Genomic DNA, 21,163 nt, shown 5'->3' with positions numbered 1-21,163 from the left:
TTTAATATCTAAAAATTAAATTTAGATTTAAACCATATTTAACTTAAATAAAATGCATTTAAATCAAATAGGAACCATTTTAAAACATGCTATTTAATATACTTTGATTTAATATTTAATCTAAATACAAGTTTTTTGAATGCAATTGTCAGAAATATATTTTTTTTTATCAGTGTGCTTGCTTCCTTACACCTAAATATATTTCCACATACTCCTGGATTTCTAAAAAAGGTAGTACCAATTGCCAAATCCCTAACCCATTAAAACCAGATACTAACAGGGTTTGTAAAAAGACGATTAGTTTGCATGATCACCAAATAAAAGTGTCAGTATCGAGACGATATCGGCGTGAAAAGTCCAGGCAACTTGATGATATGGTCTAGACTATAAAAACCTTACCTTCAAATTGCCTGGACAGCTGATGGGCATGATCTCTAGATCTTGGGTTATAGTTATATATGGCCAATCTTTATCTAGATCTTGCCCATCAGCGTTCGCGGGTTACCGATGCGTCCAGTGCTGGAACCATGTGGCGTATGATTGATCCTGATTAAACTGGGTCGCTGGGAGCCGCCAATGCCAGCAGAAGCACCGCCAGGAATTCCCGGATTCCCGCCCGGATTGGTCATGGAGTAGATGTGCCGCCGGAGCACCCGTATGTGTTTCTGCGACACCTCGAAGTTGTGAACCAAAGTGTGCAGTTGCGTCTGGAGTTCGGCTATCAGGCTATCCCGTTCCTGAATCAAACTGGAGGTTGAGTTCTGACTTCTACTCAGCTTAAGTTCCAGGTCGTAAATCCTTTTCTGCAGATCCCTGCGCTGTTTTTCACTCTGCTCGCGATGGCGGGAAAGTTGCCTCTTACTGCTCGCCTGGAGTTGCTCCAGCTGATCCTTCATGGTCGACAGTTCCTGGGTTAATTTTCGCTTTTCCGTCTTTAGAGCCGAGTTGTAGTTCTTGAATATCTTCAGATCCCTTTCGGCCGCCTTTAGTCTATTGATGGTGACCAGTTTTCTTCGCCCCAGATCATCGATCTTGACCTTCAGTTGCATGGCCTCCTGTTGGAGGGCATGAAGTTTATCCGCCAGCAGACAATTTTCCCGCATTACCTTCTCGTATTTGGAGTGCTCTTCGCGCATCTTCTTGGGCAAATGGGACACACTCTTCAGCTTGGTGTCGATCTTGGAGCGCAGACTGTCAATGTCATGATATATGCTGGTCTCCAATTGCTTGTTGTTCAGGTGCAGCTTGTCGATCTCGTGCTTTTGGTTGCTCATGATGTCCTGGGCCTTCACACATCGCGTGTGGTAGTCCGCAATCCGGTCCTGTTGCTGCCGAATAAGCGTCCGGAATTGGAGCTGCTCGCTTTTCAAGCTCTTGATGGTGCTCTGCAGTTGCCTCAGGTCACCCGTATCCCTTGGATCTCTATCCCGATCTCGATCATGCTTGTACTTGTGGTCCTGATTTTGGGTGAAAAGGGGTAAAACCAATATTAGCTAACAAATTTTGAAATAAATACACCATCGGGTGGCGCCATCTACCGTCAAGGGTCAACACTTTACGCTGAGAGCAAGCAGCACTCCCTCGCTCTCTTTCGCTCTCTCAATTATGTGGACTACCTTTTTTAAACATGCAGTGACGTCATAATTAGTATTTTCCTAATAACTTCTTAAGTACTGGTTCGATTTGGAATATTTTTGGTGTGTCGATAGACACTAAGCCAATAAACAAATGACAACAAGAAACTGCATTTAAGATCCCAAATCTCAGACTTTAAAACCCTCAAACTCACATAGCTATTGATCCAGATATATAATAAATAACAACCTTTATAAACGCTTCCTCCTACTTGTTTCTGTTTAACGAACCTGATATAGACACCTCTTAAAAACAAAAGCAACTTTTGCTTACTCACTTAGAGTATCATATATTTCCTCATTAATGATGCTTACCTGTGAGGTGTTAATCACGTCTTTTAGCACATTGTAGACATCCTTGAAGGAGGCGGCGGGCTCCCTCTCCCGATCGTCCTGCTCCAAGGATCTCTTCCTCCGCTTAGCATGTCGACTGGCCAGTGTTTCCACAACACGGCTATCAAATACACTATTTTCATTACTTCGATGATCCTTTCGCTGATGATTGCTTCTTTCGGAGGAGTATTTTTTACGAGAAATGTTGTCACAGGAACTCCGGGCCGAGAGAACGGTCATGAAACTGGTATTGCTGTGCAGAATTTGGGGACTCTTCCGCTTGACCGTCATTTGCGAGGCCACACTGCTGGCCGAACTATAGAAATTATCCGGATCGCCCTCACTTTCCATATCCATTTCCGAAGTTTGTCCTCGGCTGGACACAAAACGATCGTGTTTCTGCTGCATTTCGCTTAGCTCGTAATTGATCTTCATATACTTTTCCTCCAGGTCCTTGGTGGTCTCGTTGTATTCCTTGAGCTCCTGCTTATATCTGCAGAGTTCATCCTTTAACTTGTCGCCAATGGCTTCTGAATCGGGTGTATTTTTTGACCTTCTCTCAGAGTTGTGATTTTTTCGATAACCTTCCGATTCGGGTTCTCCGTCGGGAATGTGATCCCTGAAACCCAAACTGCTGGCACTCATCGAGCCCTGGATTTTGGAATTCCGCCGGGATAGACAGACATAGCTACTCTTCTCATCCAACTGATCTCCGCCCTTCTCCTCCAGTTCGAAATCCTCGCCCATTGAGTCTTTTTCCTGGTTGTGATCCTCGATTTTAGCACGATTCTGCGGTCGGAATCCAAGTGTGCGTTGTCTTGTGGCCAGTGACCCCTTGGATGGCTTTAACATCTACGAAAATTTAGCCTATTTCGTTTGTAAATTCACTTGTCTAATTTTTTGCACTGCTTTTGGCCAACAGAGAATTTTTTAAAACGTTATGACACATTCGTTTCCCAAAAAAATTGAAGATATTTTTGCCTGAGACGTTACGAAAATTATTTGATAGAAAATATGATGTTACGCCTACTCGTATGGCATTATAATAGTGGTTCGCGGAAATAAGAGTTGCGGAGGAGGAAATATATGATAGGTATAACTAAAAAACCTTAATAATAAAGCTATTTTGCTTTAATTAATTAAATTTGTTTCTAAAGTACAACAATAAAAATTGTTTTAGCATAAGCATTTTAAAACATTAATTAATATTTATTTTAACTTCGTCATAAGAGTTATTTTATTAAAACAAGTAATTTTATTTATTTATTAAAAAATTGCATTGCCTTTAAGTTAGACTGCGTTTTAATTTTGACCCAATTCAAGTAGCGGCAGTAGTAAATATAGTTGTTTGTTTCGCCGAACAAATTAACTGAAACATTGTTCTCCTTCAGAAGATTTGTTTGATCCTCCAGATTTCTGGAGAAGCTAGACTTTAACTGGAGGTAGCCCAACGTAGAGCTCCGTGAACCTTCGTTCTCCGCCCCAAAATCCGAGCAGGCCATTCCAAATCTGTTGCCAATTGCCAAGGCAGAAGTCCAATCGATCTTTCAGTTCATTTTATTCGTTAACGAAGAAAACAACTGATTCGTTCTGAAACTTTTGTTCGAAATTTTCTCCTTCAGAATATGTGTTAAAATTTTAACCAGATTGGAAGTGGCCCAAAATCGTTAGTAATCCTAACTGGATAAAAAACGAAAAAAAAAGAAACTTCAGATAGATAGATAGGTAGACTTACTTCTTGGTTAAATTTTGGTATAAAGTTAAAGTGAATATTGAGAAGCTGAGATGGCGGAGAACACGGAGTACACGGACGAGGGTGGTGAGTACGAGGACGATGAGAATCAGTACCTGGGCGAGCAGCACATGATGGAGGAGGGTCCCGACGAGGATCTCTTCTCCAAGCTGGGCGAATCCTCGGACGATCCGGAGCAGACGCGCATGTATATGGAGTACTTGGCGCTGATCAAGGAGATCGATTGCCAGAACAAGATAATACAGGACATCAAGAGCAACATAATGGATATGTGTGCCAAGCCGTGTAAGACGCGTAATGAGTTGAGGGAGATCAAGAGGCTGAGGATCTGCATGGAGCAGGAGAACATCAAGCTGCACACCATGATGAACAGGGCCGTGCAGCTGCAGAACTTTGGCTCGCACCGGCACTACAAGGAGCTGCCCATGACCACCACTGTGGATGAGGACAACCTGTCGCCCTATATGTGTGGCATTGGTCCTTGTGCCCCGGCTGGCAGTGGCACAGATCCCTGTGCGGATGAAGCCAGCTCCTGTGCCAGTGTTTGTGGTGGAGGAGCTGGTGGCGGTCAGCGGGATATGGCTGGCCAGGATGACAAGCTGATCTGCGCCCTGCAAAAGGCCATGCAGAAGATGAAGGGCGCCTGTCCGGAGGACAAGAAAATGATCGAGGAGATAGCCTGTGCCATAATGAGCTGCAAAAAGCAGCCAGTCTGCAGTCCAGGACCCTGTCCCAAGCCCCCATGTCCACCGGAGGAGAGCAGCAGCAGCAGCATGGGTCCGCCATGTGCACCTCCACCGAAAAAGAAACCCTGTCCCATGCCGCCTGCTGCACCATCGCCTGGCAAGTGCGAGTCCATGGAGAAGCTGAAGCGACGCATCCAGAGCATGCAGGCTTCGGTGAAGAAGCTGCTCCAGGAGGTGAGCAATCGGGATGGCCCAGAGCCCTGCCCGGACTACCAGGACGACGACGATGGGGAGGCGGAGGCGGAGGAGGCTGCCAGTCCCTGCTCCAGGCCATGCCCACCGCGGCCTCCCTGTCCCGAGGATCCCGATCCGCTGGTCATCTGCGGCGGCAAGCGGAACACCAAGGCCGACAAGTACGAGAAGATGAAGGAGAACTACACCCGCCTGCTGACCGAGTTCCAGCGCAAGGACTGCCAGATGAAGGAGCTGCAGAAAAGGTAGGGCTGTCCTTAAGCTACATTTAAAAATTAAACCATTCATTTAGTATTAAAAGAAGGGAAACTTCGGAAAGCCAAAGTTTATATACCCTTGCAGGCAAGGAATGGCTCCCAAATGATTTAATATATAACCATATTAGGCAACAAAAAAAAAAAACAACCAAGTTAAGTAAATATTACCCGATTATTCCTATAACAGCTATAGGGTAGACTTTTTTTTGGAACTTTGATGATGTTACCCCTTTTAATTTTTCCCAAACATGGATGTTTGTCGAAAAGCGACCTAAGCCAAGCACTTATAATTGCATAACTTTTCTCTCAGATATCCGATTTTGAAAAGGCATACCTCCTTAGGTTTGTGGCTTAGTGTTCTAAGATTCTGCATTCAAATTTCACTCTTGTACTTATTGTTGATTTTCTAAGCGATTTAATGAAATTTAAATTTAAAAAAATGCCTTGCAGAGACGTGAATCGAAACAAGCACATTTAATTCCATAACTTTTCTTACAGATATCCGATTTGGAAAAGACTTAATTCTTTAGGCTTTTGGACTAGTTTCCCATAAATCTGCGTTTAAATGTTGGCTTGTTATTTCAAGTCGATTTTTTCGAAATTTTGATGATGGTACCCCTTTCAATTTTTCCCAAAAATGGATGTTTGTCGAAAAATGACCTCAACCCAGTTCCTTTAATTGCATAACTTTTCTCTCAGATATCCGATTTTAAAAAGGCATACCTCCTAAGGTTTGTGGATTAGTAATCTACGATTCTGCATTCAAATTTCACTCTTGGATTTTCTGTAGATTTTCTAAGCGATTTAATGAAATTTAAATTAAAAAAAAATGTTTGCAGAAAAGTGAACCAATACCAGCACATTTAATTCCATAACTTTTCTTACAGATATCCGATTTGGAAAAGACTTAATTCTTTAGGTTTTTGGATTAGTTTCCCATAAATCTGCGTTTAAATGTTGGCATGTAATTTCGGGTCGATTTTTTTGAAATTTTGATGATGGTACCCCTTTCAATTTTTCCCAAAAATGGATGTTTGTCGAAAAATGACCTCAACCCAGTTCCTTTAATTGCATAACTTTTCTCTCAGATATCCGATTTTAAAAAGGCATACCTCCTAAGGTTTGTGGATTAGTAATCTACGATTCTGCATTCAAATTTCACTCTTGGATTTTCTGTAGATTTTCTAAGCGATTTAATGAAATTTAAATTAAAAAAAATGTTTGCAGAAAAGTGAACCAATACCAGCACATTTAATTCCATAACTTTTCTTACAGATATCCGATTTGGAAAAGACTTAATTCTTTAGGTTTTTGGATTAGTTTCCCATAAATCTGCGTTTAAATGTTGGCATGTAATTTCGGGTCGATTTTTTTGAAATTTTGATGATGGTACCCCTTTCAATTTTTTCCAAAAACGGATGTTTGTCAAAAAATGACCTAAACCTATATCCTTTAATTGCATAACTTCTCTCTCAGAAATCAGATTTTAAAAAGGCATGCCTCCTTAGCTTTGTGGTTTAATGTTCTAAGATTCTGCATTCAAATTTCACTCTTAAACTTTGTGTTGATTTTCTAAGCGATTTAATGAAATTTAAGTTTAAAAAAAAGGCTTGCAGAAAAGTGAACCAAAACCAGCATATTTAATTCCATAACTTTTCTTACAGATATCCGATTTGGAAAAGACTTAATTCTTTAGGTTTTTGGATTAGTTTCCCATAAATCTGCGTTTAAATGTTGGCTAGTAATTATGGTTTGATTTTATAGAAATTTTGATGATGGTACCCCTTATAATTTTTTCCAAAAACGGATGTTTGTCAAAAAATGACCCACACCCAGTTCCTTTAATTGCATAACTTTTCTCTCAGAAATCCGATTTTGAAAAGGCATGCTTCCTAAGCTTTGTGGTTTAGTGTTCTAGGATTCTGCATCCAAATTTTACTCTTAAATTTTGTGTTGATTTTCTAAGCGATTTAATGAAATTTAAGTTTAAAAAAAAGCCTTGCAGAAAAGTGAACCAAAACCAGCATATTTAATTCCATAACTTTTCTTACAGATATCCGATTTGGAAAAGACTTAATTCTTTAGGTTTTTGGATTAGTTTCCCATAAATCTGCGTTTAAATATTGGCTTGTAATTTCGGGTCGATTTTCTTGAAATTTTGATGAGGGTACCCCTTTCAATTTTTCCCAAATATGGATGTTTGTCGAAAAATGACCGAAGCCCAGCTCCTTTAATTGCATAACTTTTCTCTCAGAAATCCGAATTAAAAAAGGCGTACCTCTAAAAGTTTGTGGCTTTAATGCCAGCAAATCTGCATTCAAACAAATCTGTTACAAATTTTGTATCGATTTTTTAAAAATTTTAAAAAATGACTTGGTAGAAAGGTAACTTTAAACAAAGGATCATAATAATTTACCCATATAGATTTTAAATTGAGTGTCTAGTTTGGCTATATAAACTTGCTTCGTTAGGCTGATATGTTGATCAAGAATAAATATTTTTAATAGGGGCAGAAATGTATTCTTCACGGGTATAAAAACTTAAATAAATAACCCATATCCCCACCTCACCAGAATGAAGGGCATCTGCGGTCCCTGTCCATCGAAAGGAGGCGATGGGGATGCCGATGCTGCCGAGTTGAATCTACTTCGCGCCCGGGTCAACGAACTGAAGGAGGAGCAGCTGGAGTTCAAGTGCATCATGAAGGAGCAGTCGCAGCAGTTGGAGGATTACCGCAACAAGTACCTGCTGGCGCAGCAAAAAGTGGAGGAGCAGTGCGTCTCGCTGGAGAAGCTGAATATGAACAACAAGCGCATCGAGCAGCAGATCAACACGGAGGTCAAGGAGATCCGAGCCAAGTTCCAGGAGAAGCTCAACGAGCTGCTCCACTTCCCCAAGCTGCTGGAGAACGAGCAGTTGAAGTTGGCGCAGGTTTGCAAGGAAAAGGATGAGATGCAGACCAAACTGGTGGTGGTTTGCAAGGAACTGAAGGCCTGCAAGGCCCAACTGGAGCAGCCCAGCATCGATGTGCGTCCGCAGTTGGCCCAGTGCCAAATGGAGTTGACCCAGGCCCGTAACGAACTGGAGGAGCTGCTCCGCCAGCGGGATCTCTTCTGCGAGCAGCTCAAGTCCACCCAAGATGATCTCGACACGCTGCGCACCGAATCGGCCAAGATCATAGCCGGCACCAAGGAGCGAGCCGAGCTGATCAAGTCGCAGCAGCAGGAGCAAATCAATCGGCTGGAGAAGGAGTTGGCCCAGTGCCGAGCAACTGCCTCGCTTTCGGTCAACGACCGCGAGGCCGTCATCCGCGAGATGCAGGGCCAACTGAACACCCTGTCCTACAGCTTCGATGCCGCCCAGAAACAGATCAAAACGCTGCGCAATCACATAGCGTATGTGTCCAACGAGAACTGTTTCCCCGTCAAGTGTTGAATTGGCTGGGTATCGATCACTCGAAGCTCATCAAACGTACCGTGCCTGTGAAAAAATTGTTCGATTCGCAAACTGCTCATTCCAATTTGTTTGTAATCCAAATCTCTGTTAAGCTAATAAATATTAGTATTCTTTCGGCCAACTAAATAGCTGAATAAGTGGTTAAACGTTAATAACTACAGGGGATCTTACTAGTATTCCTATTTAACTAAATAAGTTGTGAGCTATGATCAGTTATAAATATACAAATAATAAATAAGTATTTAAATATAAATAGCTACAGTAAATACAAATATTTTTCCTGTTTAGATAATTAAGTTGTGAGATTTGATCGTATCTACTATTTCTACAATTAAGTTAAATAAGATGGCCATAGCTCATTTAAATTGTTATTATCTGAATCCCAGTCAAAATAATAAATAATTGTGTTCTTTCGTTCAACAAAATAACTAAGTAAAGCTTACATACTTCATAATTAACTTCAAAGATCATATAAATATTAATATAAATATAAATAGGTTTAATATAACTTATTTCAAGGAGCTTACAAGCATTAGTCATTAATTATAAATATTTTGTAGGCTTATCCGAATAGAGTTGTTCGTTACTCACATACAAACCTTCGACTGAAAACTGAAAAAAATGAATTCATTCTACACTGTAAAAATCAGTTGCTTATAACGTACGTATAGCTTATATTACAAAGGCTTGTACTTACTTATCTCACCCACTATCTCATCGTTGCTTATCGCTTTAAATTATCCAGTTTAGGTAGACACAGAGGCTATTTTTGTTTTGGCGCTCCATAGGAAACAAATAGATATTGCTTTTATTGTGGCATTTGAGAGGAAGAGCTACAAATGGTCGGTTTTTGTGTACGTTAAGGAGGAGCGCTCCTTGCCGTGCAAATGGCACACACTGGCGACGTAGATCTACAGCGACTTGACGGCCAGCCTCTTCATCTTGGGCGCATTCCGCTTGGCCTGCCGCTTCTGCTCCTTGGCCTCCCAGCGACGCTGCTTCTCCGGATCCTCGTCGGCCAGGATGCGCTCCTTCTCCTGCTTGCGCTTGTCCTCGCGACGCTGAGCGGCGGCCTCAGCACGAGCAGCATGGGTGCTCTTCAAGAACTCCTCCTCGACGCGCTGCCGATTCTTGTCCGACTTGGCTTTGCCCTACAAAATAAATGATATAATAAGTCACAAGATAATTCGGAAAGAAAGAGTAATCTATGGTTAGCTACCTCCTTGGACATGCGGTAGGTCTTCAGGCGTTCCATCAAATAAAAGATCAACAATAACAACGGCTTAATGGTCTCCATTTCGGCGTGCTTGGGCAGATTGAAGCCGGCCAGGAGAACGGCCTTCGTCTCGGGCTGCTTGAGGGTGCCGCCCTCCTCCTGCTGGATGGGCCCACTGAACTGGTCCGAGATGTGCAGGTAATCGATATAGCTTTGGTACTTGTTAAGTGCAGTGATAACGCGTGACTCGAGTATGGCGGACGTGGCCTCCGGAACTTCGGAGAGCACACCAAAGCCGGTGGGCACGTTGTAGCGATCCTCCGGCTTGCCGACTAAACTACAGAACTTGCTCTGCAAAAAAATATGGGTATAATCTTAGTTAAAGGTATGAATAATATATATTTTAGTTTCGGAAATTATAGCAACATAATGTTATTTTATGACCGTACCTACAATAAAGCTACAATATTTTAAGTATTGAACTAAGCTTGAAAAACCCAAAGGAGTTTAATACTTTCAGGGACAGAAAGTCAAATCGCTAAACATATAGCACAGTGTAAATATATTCGAGGGCTTACCAGATCTGTGTACTCTTTAAAGACCTTGGTAATGGTCTTTTTGGTACCGACTGCAAATACAAATGCATCCATTACGCCGCGTGTGAGTTCGATTTTGATGTGGGCCTGATCCAGCTGTGGTCGCATTAATCCCGCCACCAAGGAGACCAGATCCTGTCGCTTGATCATCTTCAGCTCGACGAGCATGCCCTCGCAGCAGGTCCTGCCAGAGCACCACAAGGTGTAGAGACTCTCGCTCTCCTTGATCAGTCCTGGATTCTCGTTATCCGCCTTGCCATCGTCCCCCACCAGGGCGAAATTCTCATCGAGCAGGGCTCTGTGCGTGCTGAACCAGAGCTGCGCCAAACGCGCATTCTTCGCCTTGCCCGCAAAGAAGTTGGCAAAGTAGGCCAACAGGCCGGCCACCATGAGCATCTCCATCCAGTAGGAGTCCCAGTGGGTGCGGAAGTGGAGCGGTATGTTGGGTATGTTCAGTTTGGGCTCAACCTTCTGGTCGATGGGCGGGTCCTTGGAGTCTCCGCCATCGTAACCCTCGAACTCTTCTTCATCCTGAAAATATAATATATCAAAATGGGTGTTTTATTTTAGCCAGATTGGTATACTTTTTAGAAATATCAATGTGATAAAATTAGACCAGATCTAATAAACTAGCAGAAAACATTTGCCTACAACTGTTGAAGTAGTTATCAAAATTGTTTACAAATGTTGTTCCTTTTTAGCTAAAGAAACTTATTTTATTTTAAATTAACTGATATCTAGTTACATAATTAAGCAAGTGATGATAACACTTTAACAAATTTTACAGGCTTATAATGTCTTCGAGTTTTAAAAACAGCTTTTTAAAAAACTTAGAGATAAAGAAAGTTAAATAAAATACTTTCTGTCACAAAAGATGAAAGTTTAAAACGCTTGATATAATTAATTAATGGTTAGTTAAAAATATATATTGGAATTGTAGCCTCTCCCTTGACATTCTATAGTCCAAGAAGGGCACTTAAAACCAATCCAATTAGACAGAATTACTAATTAATGAAGCATTTGAATCGATAGGCTTAGTACGTGATCAAAGTTCTTAACCCTTGTGTCACGCCATGGAAAACCGAACACCTGTCTTTGTTTACCTGAAAGTGCTCGAACTCGTCATCGTCCTCCACAAGACCATCCTCCTCGTCGCTCTCCACATTTTGTGCTGGCTTGCGGGACTGGGTGGAGTCCTTGGGGGCCGCAACCTGATCCTCACGGATCGATCCTGCTCCGCCGGAAAAGGAGTCCGCGTTTTTGGCCGCTGGTTCCGCGTAGAAATTGCCATCGTCGAATTCGGCAAAATCACCATCGTCTTCCTCGAAGTCACTCTCCTCCGATTTTGTGCTCGCAAAGCAGAGGAGCGCCAGCAGCAGAAAGGCAAATACTGGTCGCATCTTGGCGGGATCACGTGTTGGCGCAATCTGGTCGGTTAACTTAAGTTACAATTTATCTAAATGTCCTAAAACTTTTCACAACTAATTAAGAAAAAAAAACTAGGTTAAATTTGAAGTGTGACCGTCGATCGTTCGTTAAAATATACCGCCCGGCCTGATAGATAGATTGCCGTAAGCAAAATATTGAAACGGACAAAAATAAAATGGTTTAGCAGTGTGAAAATGGTATAAATAAAATACGAAAAGCTCGTATGGTATTATTTTAACAGTAATCACCCACGGTCACACTGGCGAAGGTAAACACGTTGCAGTGCGAAACTTATTTTATTTTCTGTTGAGTGCGGCAATCTGAATAAAAGAATTGTTTTAAACAATTACAAGTGCCTGCATCAAATCGACAATGGTGAGTTCTTATCGGTATAGAAAATCCCCCCTCGATTAATGACTCATCGAAATTGCCACGAACGCATGCCGGCTGATGCAATTCGCCGCTGAATGACTGCATTTAAAATGCAAATATTGTACACATGCTAATTAGTTTATATGCCATAGGCCACCAGCGAACGGAAAGGCACCTTTAAGGTGGAATATCTTCAGAAGATCGAGCAGCAAGTGCAGCAGCGATGGGAGTTGGAGAAGGTGCACCAGTCGGATGCGCCGACGGCGCCCAAAAAACGCCAGGCGGAGAAGTTCTTTGTGACCTTTCCGTTTCCCTACATGAATGGACGCCTCCATTTGGGTCACACCTTCTCCCTGTCCAAGGCGGAGTACTCGGTGCGGTATCACCGCCTCAAGGGACGTCGTGTCCTCTGGCCCTTTGGCTTCCACTGCACTGGCATGCCCATCAAGGCCTGTGCGGATAAGTTAACCCGGGAATTGGAGCAGTTCGGCTTTCCACCAACGTTCCCGGACAGCCAGGATGTGGCCCCAGCTGCCGTGGAAACCACCGCATCCGAAGTGCCCAAGGACAAGTCGAAGGGAAAGAAGAGCAAGGCGGTGGCCAAGACGGGAGCCGCCAAATATCAATGGCAAATCATGCAGAGCCTCGGCCTCAAGGACGAGGAAATCAAGGACTTTGCCAATGCCGAGCACTGGCTTAACTACTTCCCACCGCTGGCGGTGCAGGATCTCAAGCGGATTGGCGTGCACATCGATTGGCGGCGCACCTTCATCACCACCGATGCCAATCCCTACTTCGATTCGTTCGTACGCTGGCAGTTCAATCACCTGAAGGCAAGGGGCAAGATCATGTACGGCAAGCGGTACACCATCTACTCGCCCAAGGATGGGCAGCCCTGCATGGACCACGATCGCTCTTCCGGCGAGGGAGTGGGTCCCCAGGAGTACACGCTCATCAAGATGAAGGTGCTGGAGGCGCCAAAGGCTTTGAGGTACAAATAAGGGTTTTCTCTATAATATGATTTTGTAATCTCAGTTTAAATGGTACAGAATTTGGTACCAGATGAAGAATATTCAATTGAAAATTGAATTTTTGTCAAATACTCAATAGAAAATTCATATATATCCTGCAATCTTATTAATTTCAGCTCCATCAAGCAGCCGATTTACATGGTGGCCGCCACTCTGCGTCCGGAGACGATGTATGGCCAGACCAATTGCTGGCTGCATCCGGACATCAAGTACATTGCCTGGCAGACCAGCAGAAATAACGAGGTGTGGATCAGCACACGGCGAGCGGCCAGAAACATGACTTACCAGGGATTCACAGCCGAGGAGGGTGATGTCAAGGTGCTGGCTGAACTGACTGGCCAAGAGCTGCTGGGAGTGCCCCTCTCGGCTCCTCTGACCCCGCACAAAATCGTATACACGCTGCCCATGCTGAGCATCAAGGAGGACAAGGGCACTGGAGTGGTCACTTCGGTGCCCTCCGATTCCCCCGATGATTATGCCGCCCTGGTGGATCTGCAAAAGAAGGAGGCATTCCGCCAGAAGTACGGACTGAAGGATGAGATGGTGCTGCCCTATGAGCCCATTCCCATCATCGAAGTGCCTACTCTGGGCAAACTAAGTGCCGTCCATGCGTATGAGACGCTCAAGATTCAGTCACAAAACGACAAGGACAAGTTGGCCGAAGCCAAGGAAATGTGCTACCTCAAGAGTAAGTTTAATTCAATAAAACCTAATGACTTTCTGATAATAAATTTATTTATTTACCTAAAGGTTTCTATGATGGCGTAATGTTGGTGGGCGAATTTGCTGGCCGCAAGATTCAGGATGTGAAAAAGGATCTGCAGAAGCGTTTGGTCGATGCCAACGAGGCGGATGTTTACTACGAACCGGAGAAGACCATCATGTCGCGTTCGGCTGACGAATGCGTGGTGGCGCTGTGCAACCAGTGGTATTTGAACTACGGCGAGCCAGTGTGGCAGGCCCAGGCCACCAAGATACTGCAGGACATGGAGACGTTCCACGAGGAGGCGCGCAACAACTTCGAAGCCTGCCTGAACTGGCTGCACGAGTACGCCTGCTCCAGGACCTACGGTCTGGGAACCAAACTGCCCTGGGACGACAAGTGGCTGATTGAGTCCCTCTCGGATTCCACCATCTACATGGCCTTCTACACGGTGGTGCACTTGCTGCAGGGCGGCACTTTCCGCGGCGAGAAGCCAGGTCCATTTGGTGGGTGAACTTATTACTCTTATAGCGAACTTTGTTTATTTATATTTCCCCTCCGCTTTTGCAGGCATCAAACCTTCTGACATGACCGCCGAGATCTGGGACTACATCTTCTTTAAGGAAACCCCACTGCCCAAGAAAACAGCCATTAAACAGGAGCATCTGGCTGTCTTGCGTCGTGAGTTTGAGTACTGGTATCCCATGGATTTGCGTGTCTCTGGCAAGGATCTCATCCAGAACCATTTGACCTTCTGTCTGTACAATCATGCTGCCATTTGGCCAAACGATGAGAACAAATGGCCCAAGGGCATGCGTGTGAATGGTCACCTGTTGCTCAACTCATCGAAGATGTCCAAATCGGATGGCAACTTCCTAACGCTAACCGAGGCTGTGGACAAGTTCTCAGCCGATGGCATGCGTCTTTGTCTGGCCGACGCAGGCGACAGTGTGGAGGATGCCAATTTTGTGGAGAGCACGGCAGACGCTGGCATCCTGCGTCTTTACACCTTCATTGAGTGGGTCAAGGAGATGCTGGACAGCAGGAGCAGTTTGCGAAAGGGCAAGGATAAGACCTTCAACGATCAGGTCTTCCTGAGCGAGCTTAACTTGAAGACGCAGCAAACGGATGACAACTACCGGAAGATGTTGTTCAAGGAGGCCTTGCGAAGTGGCTTCTACGAGCTGCAGTTGGCCAGGGACAAGTACAGCCAACTGTGCGGCACCCAGGGAATGCACGAGGATCTGGTGCTGGAGTTCATACGCCGGCAAGCCCTCTTGGTGTCCCCCATTTGTCCGCACATGGCGGAGCATGTGTGGGGATTGCTGGGCAACAAGGAGTCCATTGTTCATGCTCGCTGGCCAGAAGTGGGGGAGATCAACGAAGTGGATATCCTGTGCTCCGAATATCTCATGGAGGCCGCCCATTCGTTCCGTCTGAACCTCAAGAACCTGCTGCAATTCAAGGGCAAGGCGGGAAAAGACAAGTCTGCGGATGTCCAAGCAGCGAAGCCCAACAGAGGCCTCATCTGGGTGGCCAAGACTTATCCGCCGTGGCAGTGCTGTGTGCTGGACACCATGAAGGAGTTGTTCAACAAATCGCAGGCCCTGCCGGATAACAAAGTCATTGCGGCGACGCTGCAACAAAAGGCGGAGCTGAAGAAGTTCATGAAACGCGTGATGCCCTTCGCCCAGATGATTCGCGAGAAGGTGGAATCCGGCAAGGGTGTGGCTGCCCTGGCCGTCACTTTGGAGTTCGACGAGCGCCAGGTGTTGGTCAATAATCTGGAGTATCTGAAAAACACACTGGATGTAAGTAGCTCTAAACTTTTTGATCGTTTCCCTCTTATTAACTCTTAATTGCTTTTTAGCTCGACGTCTTGGAAATTAAGTATACCGATGATCCGTCTGCGCCGGAGAAAACTCGTGAGGAAGTTCGTCCTGGCTCGCCCTTCATCAGCTTCTCGGTGGCACCCAATGTGAGCGTGGAGCTGACGAATCCCATCGAGCGCTCCTCCTTCTTCCAGGTCAACACCGTCATCTCCGAGGGTGACACCGTGCGTTCGCTGCGCGAAAAGCTTGCCAAGATCATTGGCCTCAAGGCGGACACGGCCAGTCTTAAGATCTGGTCCCATGTGGATCCCATTCTGGGACCCAGAAAGATGCCCAACTTTGGGGACTACAAAACGGGCAAGTCCCTGCTCACCGAAGGCAACTTTGTTCTGGATGTGGCGGCCAAGAAGGTGAGCCTGGAGCAGGCCGGAAAACTGACGGAAGTGGGCAGAAATCTTATCTATGTGGTGGATTAAGTCGAAGAGCATCACAAGCTATACTAATTTATTCATTAAATGAAACAACACGACCTTGTTAAACAAATCCATGGCTATTAAAATGAACTGTGAGCTCCAAGTCAAATGAAAATTATATTTTATATAACGTTAGCTTGAGATTTAAAACTAAATGCTAACTAGTAACTAAAAGCATTAGCAAAAATGGCTTTGCTCGTTTAGAAAAACAATATTATTTTAATTTAAGAGAAACATTTCACATATTTGTAAATGAGTTGGGTCTTTTGTTATTGTTTTCATTGGTATGCCTTGCTAAAAACTAAACTAAATTGTATCAAATGCATGTTTAATTTATGCTCAACATTCAAACGTGAACTTGCAACCTTGTAAAGGAAACAAATGTGCCCCAATTAATTGTAACTAAAGATAACTGACTTGATTGTTAATTGTAAGCGAGAGTGTATCCAATGCCACCCCTAAACAACGTGTTTAGTGTGTCAGTTGGCTGAACAGATAAGCTGAACAGTGGTCTCTCAGCGGGTCTTCTGCCCACTGGGTGGCTATCACTAATCCAAGAAAAGAAGAACACCTATATAAGGCATTGCTCTGCTAAAAGCCATAGTACATAACCATGTTGGCTCTTCGCTTGATTCTACTGCTGCAGTGCAGCCTTTTGGTTTTGGCCGGCGTTTGTCTAATACCACAGCCCATTAAAAGGCAGCGTTCGCTAAAGGATATGCTGGAAAAACCATGGAAAATATCACCCCGCTTGGATGGTCGGATTGTGGGAGGTCATCGCATCAACATCACCGATGCACCGCATCAGGTTTCGCTGCAGACGTCGTCTCACATCTGTGGAGGCTCCCTGATTTCGGAGGAGTGGATATTGACTGCCGCCCATTGCACTTAGTAAGTAACAAAGTAATTATATCCATATATATCCTATTAGCCGCCATAGAAACAACCGGGCTTAAACTATACAATTTTGAATATTTATTTAAAATTTCTACATAACTCGGTGTATTTTGCATTAAATATTGCTCTTATATATAGATATAAATGTCTTACTGATCGGATGACTATATCCTATAGCTGACTTAGGAGCAAACTGTTAAAATTTTGTAAATTAATTCGTTTTTAAGAATTATATGTTTAAATTCGGCTTGCCGAAGTTAACATGCTTAATAGTTATATTCACAATGAAAATTCTACCAAAAATAACAGTGGCAAAACAGCAGATCGCCTGAAAGTTCGCCTGGGAACCAGTGAATTTGCTCGCAGCGGACAACTGCTGAGGGTTCAGAAAATTGTTCAGCACTCGCAGTTTAACTACACCAACGTTGACTATGACTTCTCACTGCTCCAGCTGGCGCATCCCATCCAGTTCGATGAGACCAAAAAGGCCATCAGGCTGCCCGAGTCGCAGATGAAGTTCATGGACGGGACGACCTGTTTTGTGAGCGGTTGGGGCAATACCCAGAACCTGCTGGAGTCCAGGGAGTGGCTGCGTCAGGTGGAGGTGCCTCTGGTCAATCAGGAGCTGTGCAGCGAGAAGTACAAGCAGTATGGCGGTGTTACCGAGCGAATGATCTGTGCCGGATTTCTGGAGGGCGGCAAGGATGCGTGCCAAGGGGATTCCGGTGGTCCGATGGTCAGCGAGGCGGGCGAACTGGTGGGCGTGGTTAGCTGGGGCTATGGTTGTGCTAAACCGGATTATCCGGGTGTCTACTCTAGAGTGAGCTTTGCCCGGGACTGGATCAAGGAGCACAGTGGTGTTTAAAAGAATTAAACCCACAATATAAACCTAGTTTGACAAAACAATAAATGCAAAATTTGTTCATCTAAATATATTAATTGCTTTTAATCATACCCGCTTCTCCCGAAACTCTGCAATGATATTCTGAGACAAGGTAAAGGCTTGTTATTAGGCTTTAAATGTTTATTCGGTTTATATCTACGGACACACTTAAAATTTTCCAAATCGAACCAATTTTGTAGAAGTTATTAAGAAAATTCGAATTATGACGTCACTTAATATTTTAAAATCGAAGAGAGTGAAAGAACTGCTCGCTCTTAGCTTATAATGTTGACCCTGCATATCGGCAGATGGCGCCACATAAGACACGACTGTTTTATAAAGCATGTTTTTTTTTAAATAAGCTAAGTAATTGAAATTAATATCTAATAATAGAATATCAATTGCAAAAAGAACAATAACAACTTTTTTTTAATATTATAAAATATCACTGTTTACAAATAAACTTCTTCGGCAATTGAAACAAATTTGACAAATTTGATATCAATTGCAAAAGTGACAAAGATTTTTTATTTTTCACTCCTCCGAAACAGAAGTTATCTGCGGTCAACTTAATCTCAAATAATTGCAGTACTCACAGACCCGTAACCTTTTAGCACCAAAAATATTTAAAATTCATCTCTACCGATTGATAACAATACATATACGTCATTGATAAGCGCTGGCAGAGAGCGTATAAAAACACGAAAGAGGGCGAAATTATTTCAGTTGCCTTCAAAAGCTGATCTAATTCCCTTCTACTGTTTCAACAATAACACAAAGATGTATAAGTTTAAGGCGCTTTTGTTCTTTGTGATGATTTCTGGCGGATGTCACGGATCTCAGGCAGCATATAAAAGAAGACCCCTGGAGGACCTTGAGACCCGCTGCGATGGACACTGCTTCTCAAGGATGCGAACAGTGATGGATTACGTTGTTGCCAATCAGGATCGCTGGAGTACCTGCAACCAAATGATAGCAAGATCACAGGAGCCCAAGGACTCATGGCTGGACAGGATGGACTTGCCGGAATCATTTATAGTCTTTGAAAATAATCTACAGGACAAGCTGGATGCCCAACATAAAGTTTTTAATGAATCGCTCTCCAAAGTTGAGAGTTCACTGGGGAAAATCATTTCGCAGATGAACAGTATGCATAATCAACTGGAAGCGTTGCAAAAGAATTTTGGGCCAAAGGCAGTCGCACCAACAAAAAGCATCCCCCCGAAGTTCGAGCTGATTGGCTCAAGGTATTTTTACATCGAAAAGGACAGTTATGTGGATTGGCAAAGTGCCGCCAGTACCTGTCGCCAACTGGGTGGCCATCTGGCCTCGATTAAGGACCAAGAGGAGCTAGACGCTTTAAGCGTGAGACTCAACAACAATGAGGGCTACTGGTTGGGCACAAACGATCACGCAGAGAAGGGCACCTTTGTGTCCTTGGCCTCTGGTAAACCAGCCTTTTTGAATTGGACAGATGGCCAGCCCGACTATTTGTTCGGACATCCGAGCTGCGTTGACTTCTTTTTCAAGGAGTTTAAAATAGCCAGGAACTTACTAATGTTGTGTTCGATCGAAAAAAAATTTATTTGCCAGGCTGATGAAGAAGTTTAGTGTTAATATATCATATAACATCCATATTTCTGGGTACAATACTCAGTGCTCAGATACCCTTAACCTTTTAGCCCAAAATTATTTCAGATTCCTTCCTACCAATTGCTAAATACGTCATTGAAGTGGAACCCCAGAAAACCTTATTTCTTTTTCGGAATTCCGATTATTCTTATTATCCACTAAAATGTAAAAAGAAAAATATTTTAAACATTTTCAATAAATAAATTAAGGTTTTAATAACATTATGGTACATTGCATATGTTTTAATATATTTTGTTGACACACAATCTTTGCCCAGAGTTTTTTAAACAATTGCGATACTTCCTGGTATTAATTTAATACTCAACTTGAGAAATTTGTTATACCCAATGGTGCAAAATTTTTTTTTTGGTGTAGACATGTATTCAGAGTCATAAATCAACAATCGTGTAAGCATCTGATCCCCTAAAATCATTTCATAATCTGCTGTTCGGACGCGAACATCCGCACACCGCACACGTTGCCGGCACACAGTCAACTTGCAAGACACGCGACCCACCTGGATTTTGCACACTTTGCAGGCGCATGTCGCGTTGCTCGAGGTCGGAGTCTAGTTGGCCACGTTAGGGGGATGTCGGTAGTCAGTAGTCCTGGCACGAGTCCTGCGACCTTTAGATGGGCTTAGATGCGGGGGGTCGGCACTGCGTTTCGATGTCCAGGCATCACATCACATTTTAATTGTTTCGTTGGGAGGCTTATCGGCCTGCCATTCCGTTCATGTGTTACATGCGGCGTATACGCAATTACTTGCATTACGTATACGTCTGAACAACTTTGTATTTGGTATGAACAAATGCAAAAGGCAATCAGTTGGCGTGGGTTATTTTTCTATTGACCGGAGTCGTTTTTTTTTTGTTGTGTTCTTACGGATAAATTAGCTTGGGAAAATTAATATTAGATGTGACATAATCTAGATGTATGTACTTATATAGCCTTGGCATTACAAAAATGATCACACAAGCTGATCAGTTGAAGTGGGCCATAATTGTGAAGATTTTGTTTCGTCACTCTCACTTTTGCTTTTTTAATTTTTTGCAATGTTAAAACAATGTCTGAGTTAGCTTGTACGATTATTAATTAATTGCCTAACTCAGAGGTGTCAAAGGGAATGTAATGAATACTAAGCAAAAAGTTGCTTATGTTAATCCCTAACGTAATTGACGTTATCTTTAAACTTCAAATTTTTTATTTATTTCTAAAAAATAAAATAATATAATTGACCCAATAAGAGACCAAAAAAATCTTTAAATTTAGTATGACAAATATTATTTAATCAAAAATAACTTATAATCAAGAAAAACTCTTAAAAAAAATAACAAATAAAAACAACTATCTGTTAAAATTTATGAAATTTTTATAAAATATTGTTTTTTTTTATTAAGGCAATAGAGATTTTTAGTATTATATATAATTTTATATATAGCTTATTAACAACTTTCTTAAGAAGCTTTTGCTAATAATTGAAATTATTTTAATGTTGCTAAGGAGATTTTTAGCCACTGCGGAATTCGCTTGTCTGTCCCTAAAATAATTTGTTGAATAACATTCTGACCAACTCAAATGGCCTTTGTTGCGTGCGAATGACTTTGTAACTTGTAACTTGAGAGTGCCAACGAATAATTCTGAGTGCCTTCGGCAGAGCAAAAGTACGCCCCAAACCACTGTTTTTAGTTGACTTGCAGTCGCGATTCAGTGACGACGTGCCGAAGCT

The 21,163-nt window shown here is 43.1% G+C and overlaps 6 protein-coding genes across 7 annotated transcripts; 4 read left to right on the top strand and 2 right to left on the bottom strand.

Moving 5' to 3' along the window:
- Positions 1–282: 282 nt before the first annotated feature.
- LOC108134719 (myosin-9) lies at positions 283–3,116 on the bottom strand. 2 transcript variants are annotated; one of them, XM_017255119.2, is made up of 3 exons: positions 1,950–3,116; positions 1,107–1,457; positions 283–1,055 (listed from the first exon to the last, which is right to left on the bottom strand). In XM_017255119.2, exons 1-3 carry the CDS (start codon positions 2,817–2,819, stop codon positions 474–476), a joined length of 1,803 nt encoding a protein of 600 aa, XP_017110608.1. In that variant the 5' UTR covers positions 2,820–3,116; the 3' UTR covers positions 283–473. The 2 variants fall into 2 exon arrangements, with proteins under 2 accessions (XP_017110608.1, XP_017110607.1); XM_017255118.2 differs by having other exon boundaries at positions 283–1,457; positions 1,950–3,113.
- Positions 3,117–3,481: 365 nt separating this feature from the next.
- On the top strand, positions 3,482–8,497 carry LOC108134718 (kinesin-1 heavy chain). Its single transcript, XM_017255117.2, has 2 exons — positions 3,482–4,903; positions 7,489–8,497. The coding sequence occupies exons 1-2, from the start codon at positions 3,753–3,755 to the stop codon at positions 8,348–8,350; spliced, it is 2,013 nt and encodes a 670-aa protein (XP_017110606.1). The 5' UTR covers positions 3,482–3,752; the 3' UTR covers positions 8,351–8,497.
- A 640-nt stretch (positions 8,498–9,137) lies between these two features.
- On the bottom strand, positions 9,138–11,722 carry LOC108134720 (PAT complex subunit CCDC47). Its single transcript, XM_017255120.2, has 4 exons — positions 11,287–11,722; positions 10,166–10,714; positions 9,591–9,938; positions 9,138–9,522 (listed from the first exon to the last, which is right to left on the bottom strand). The coding sequence occupies exons 1-4, from the start codon at positions 11,581–11,583 to the stop codon at positions 9,283–9,285; spliced, it is 1,434 nt and encodes a 477-aa protein (XP_017110609.1). The 5' UTR covers positions 11,584–11,722; the 3' UTR covers positions 9,138–9,282.
- A 129-nt stretch (positions 11,723–11,851) lies between these two features.
- Positions 11,852–16,125, top strand: LOC108134716 (leucine--tRNA ligase, cytoplasmic). Its single transcript, XM_017255116.2, has 6 exons — positions 11,852–11,986; positions 12,136–12,974; positions 13,131–13,702; positions 13,765–14,223; positions 14,288–15,528; positions 15,588–16,125. Exons 1-6 carry the CDS (start codon positions 11,984–11,986, stop codon positions 16,023–16,025), a joined length of 3,552 nt encoding a protein of 1,183 aa, XP_017110605.1. The 5' UTR covers positions 11,852–11,983; the 3' UTR covers positions 16,026–16,125.
- Positions 16,126–16,232: 107 nt separating this feature from the next.
- On the top strand, positions 16,233–17,850 carry LOC108134721 (trypsin-1). Its single transcript, XM_017255122.2, has 2 exons — positions 16,233–16,913; positions 17,229–17,850. The coding sequence occupies exons 1-2, from the start codon at positions 16,636–16,638 to the stop codon at positions 17,782–17,784; spliced, it is 834 nt and encodes a 277-aa protein (XP_017110611.1). The 5' UTR covers positions 16,233–16,635; the 3' UTR covers positions 17,785–17,850.
- Positions 17,851–18,582: 732 nt separating this feature from the next.
- On the top strand, positions 18,583–19,413 carry LOC108134674 (accessory gland protein Acp29AB-like). The gene has a single exon (XM_017255072.1). The coding sequence runs from the start codon at positions 18,583–18,585 to the stop codon at positions 19,411–19,413; it is 831 nt and encodes a 276-aa protein (XP_017110561.1).
- The last annotated feature ends 1,750 nt before the right edge of the window (positions 19,414–21,163 follow it).

The sequence above is a fragment of the Drosophila elegans genome, unplaced genomic scaffold, assembly GCF_018152505.1.
Source record: "Drosophila elegans isolate 14027-0461.03 unplaced genomic scaffold, ASM1815250v1 contig_814, whole genome shotgun sequence".
Classification (NCBI taxonomy): domain Eukaryota; kingdom Metazoa; phylum Arthropoda; class Insecta; order Diptera; family Drosophilidae; genus Drosophila; species Drosophila elegans.
Note: the sequence above shows the minus strand (reverse complement) of the source record. Positions and strands in the feature narration are given on the sequence as shown.

Coding starts and splice junctions, on each gene's coding strand:
- LOC108134719 (XM_017255118.2), bottom strand. CDS start 2,819: ATGTTAAAGCCATCCAAGGGGTCACTGGCCACAAGACAACGCACACTT. Junction 1,458..1,949: donor ACGTGATTAACACCTCACAG/GTAAGCATCATT, acceptor ACCCAAAATCAG/GACCACAAGTACAAGCATGA.
- LOC108134718 (XM_017255117.2), top strand. CDS start 3,753: ATGGCGGAGAACACGGAGTACACGGACGAGGGTGGTGAGTACGAGGAC. Junction 4,904..7,488: donor ATGAAGGAGCTGCAGAAAAG/GTAGGGCTGTCC, acceptor CCACCTCACCAG/AATGAAGGGCATCTGCGGTC.
- LOC108134720 (XM_017255120.2), bottom strand. CDS start 11,583: ATGCGACCAGTATTTGCCTTTCTGCTGCTGGCGCTCCTCTGCTTTGCG. Junction 10,715..11,286: donor ACGAGTTCGAGCACTTTCAG/GTAAACAAAGAC, acceptor TTATATTTTCAG/GATGAAGAAGAGTTCGAGGG. Junction 9,939..10,165: donor TTAAAGAGTACACAGATCTG/GTAAGCCCTCGA, acceptor ATTTTTTTGCAG/AGCAAGTTCTGTAGTTTAGT.
- LOC108134716 (XM_017255116.2), top strand. Junction 12,975..13,130: donor GAGGCGCCAAAGGCTTTGAG/GTACAAATAAGG, acceptor TATTAATTTCAG/CTCCATCAAGCAGCCGATTT. Junction 14,224..14,287: donor CGAGAAGCCAGGTCCATTTG/GTGGGTGAACTT, acceptor CCGCTTTTGCAG/GCATCAAACCTTCTGACATG.
- LOC108134721 (XM_017255122.2), top strand. CDS start 16,636: ATGTTGGCTCTTCGCTTGATTCTACTGCTGCAGTGCAGCCTTTTGGTT. Junction 16,914..17,228: donor ACTGCCGCCCATTGCACTTA/GTAAGTAACAAA, acceptor CAAAAATAACAG/TGGCAAAACAGCAGATCGCC.
- LOC108134674 (XM_017255072.1), top strand. CDS start 18,583: ATGTATAAGTTTAAGGCGCTTTTGTTCTTTGTGATGATTTCTGGCGGA.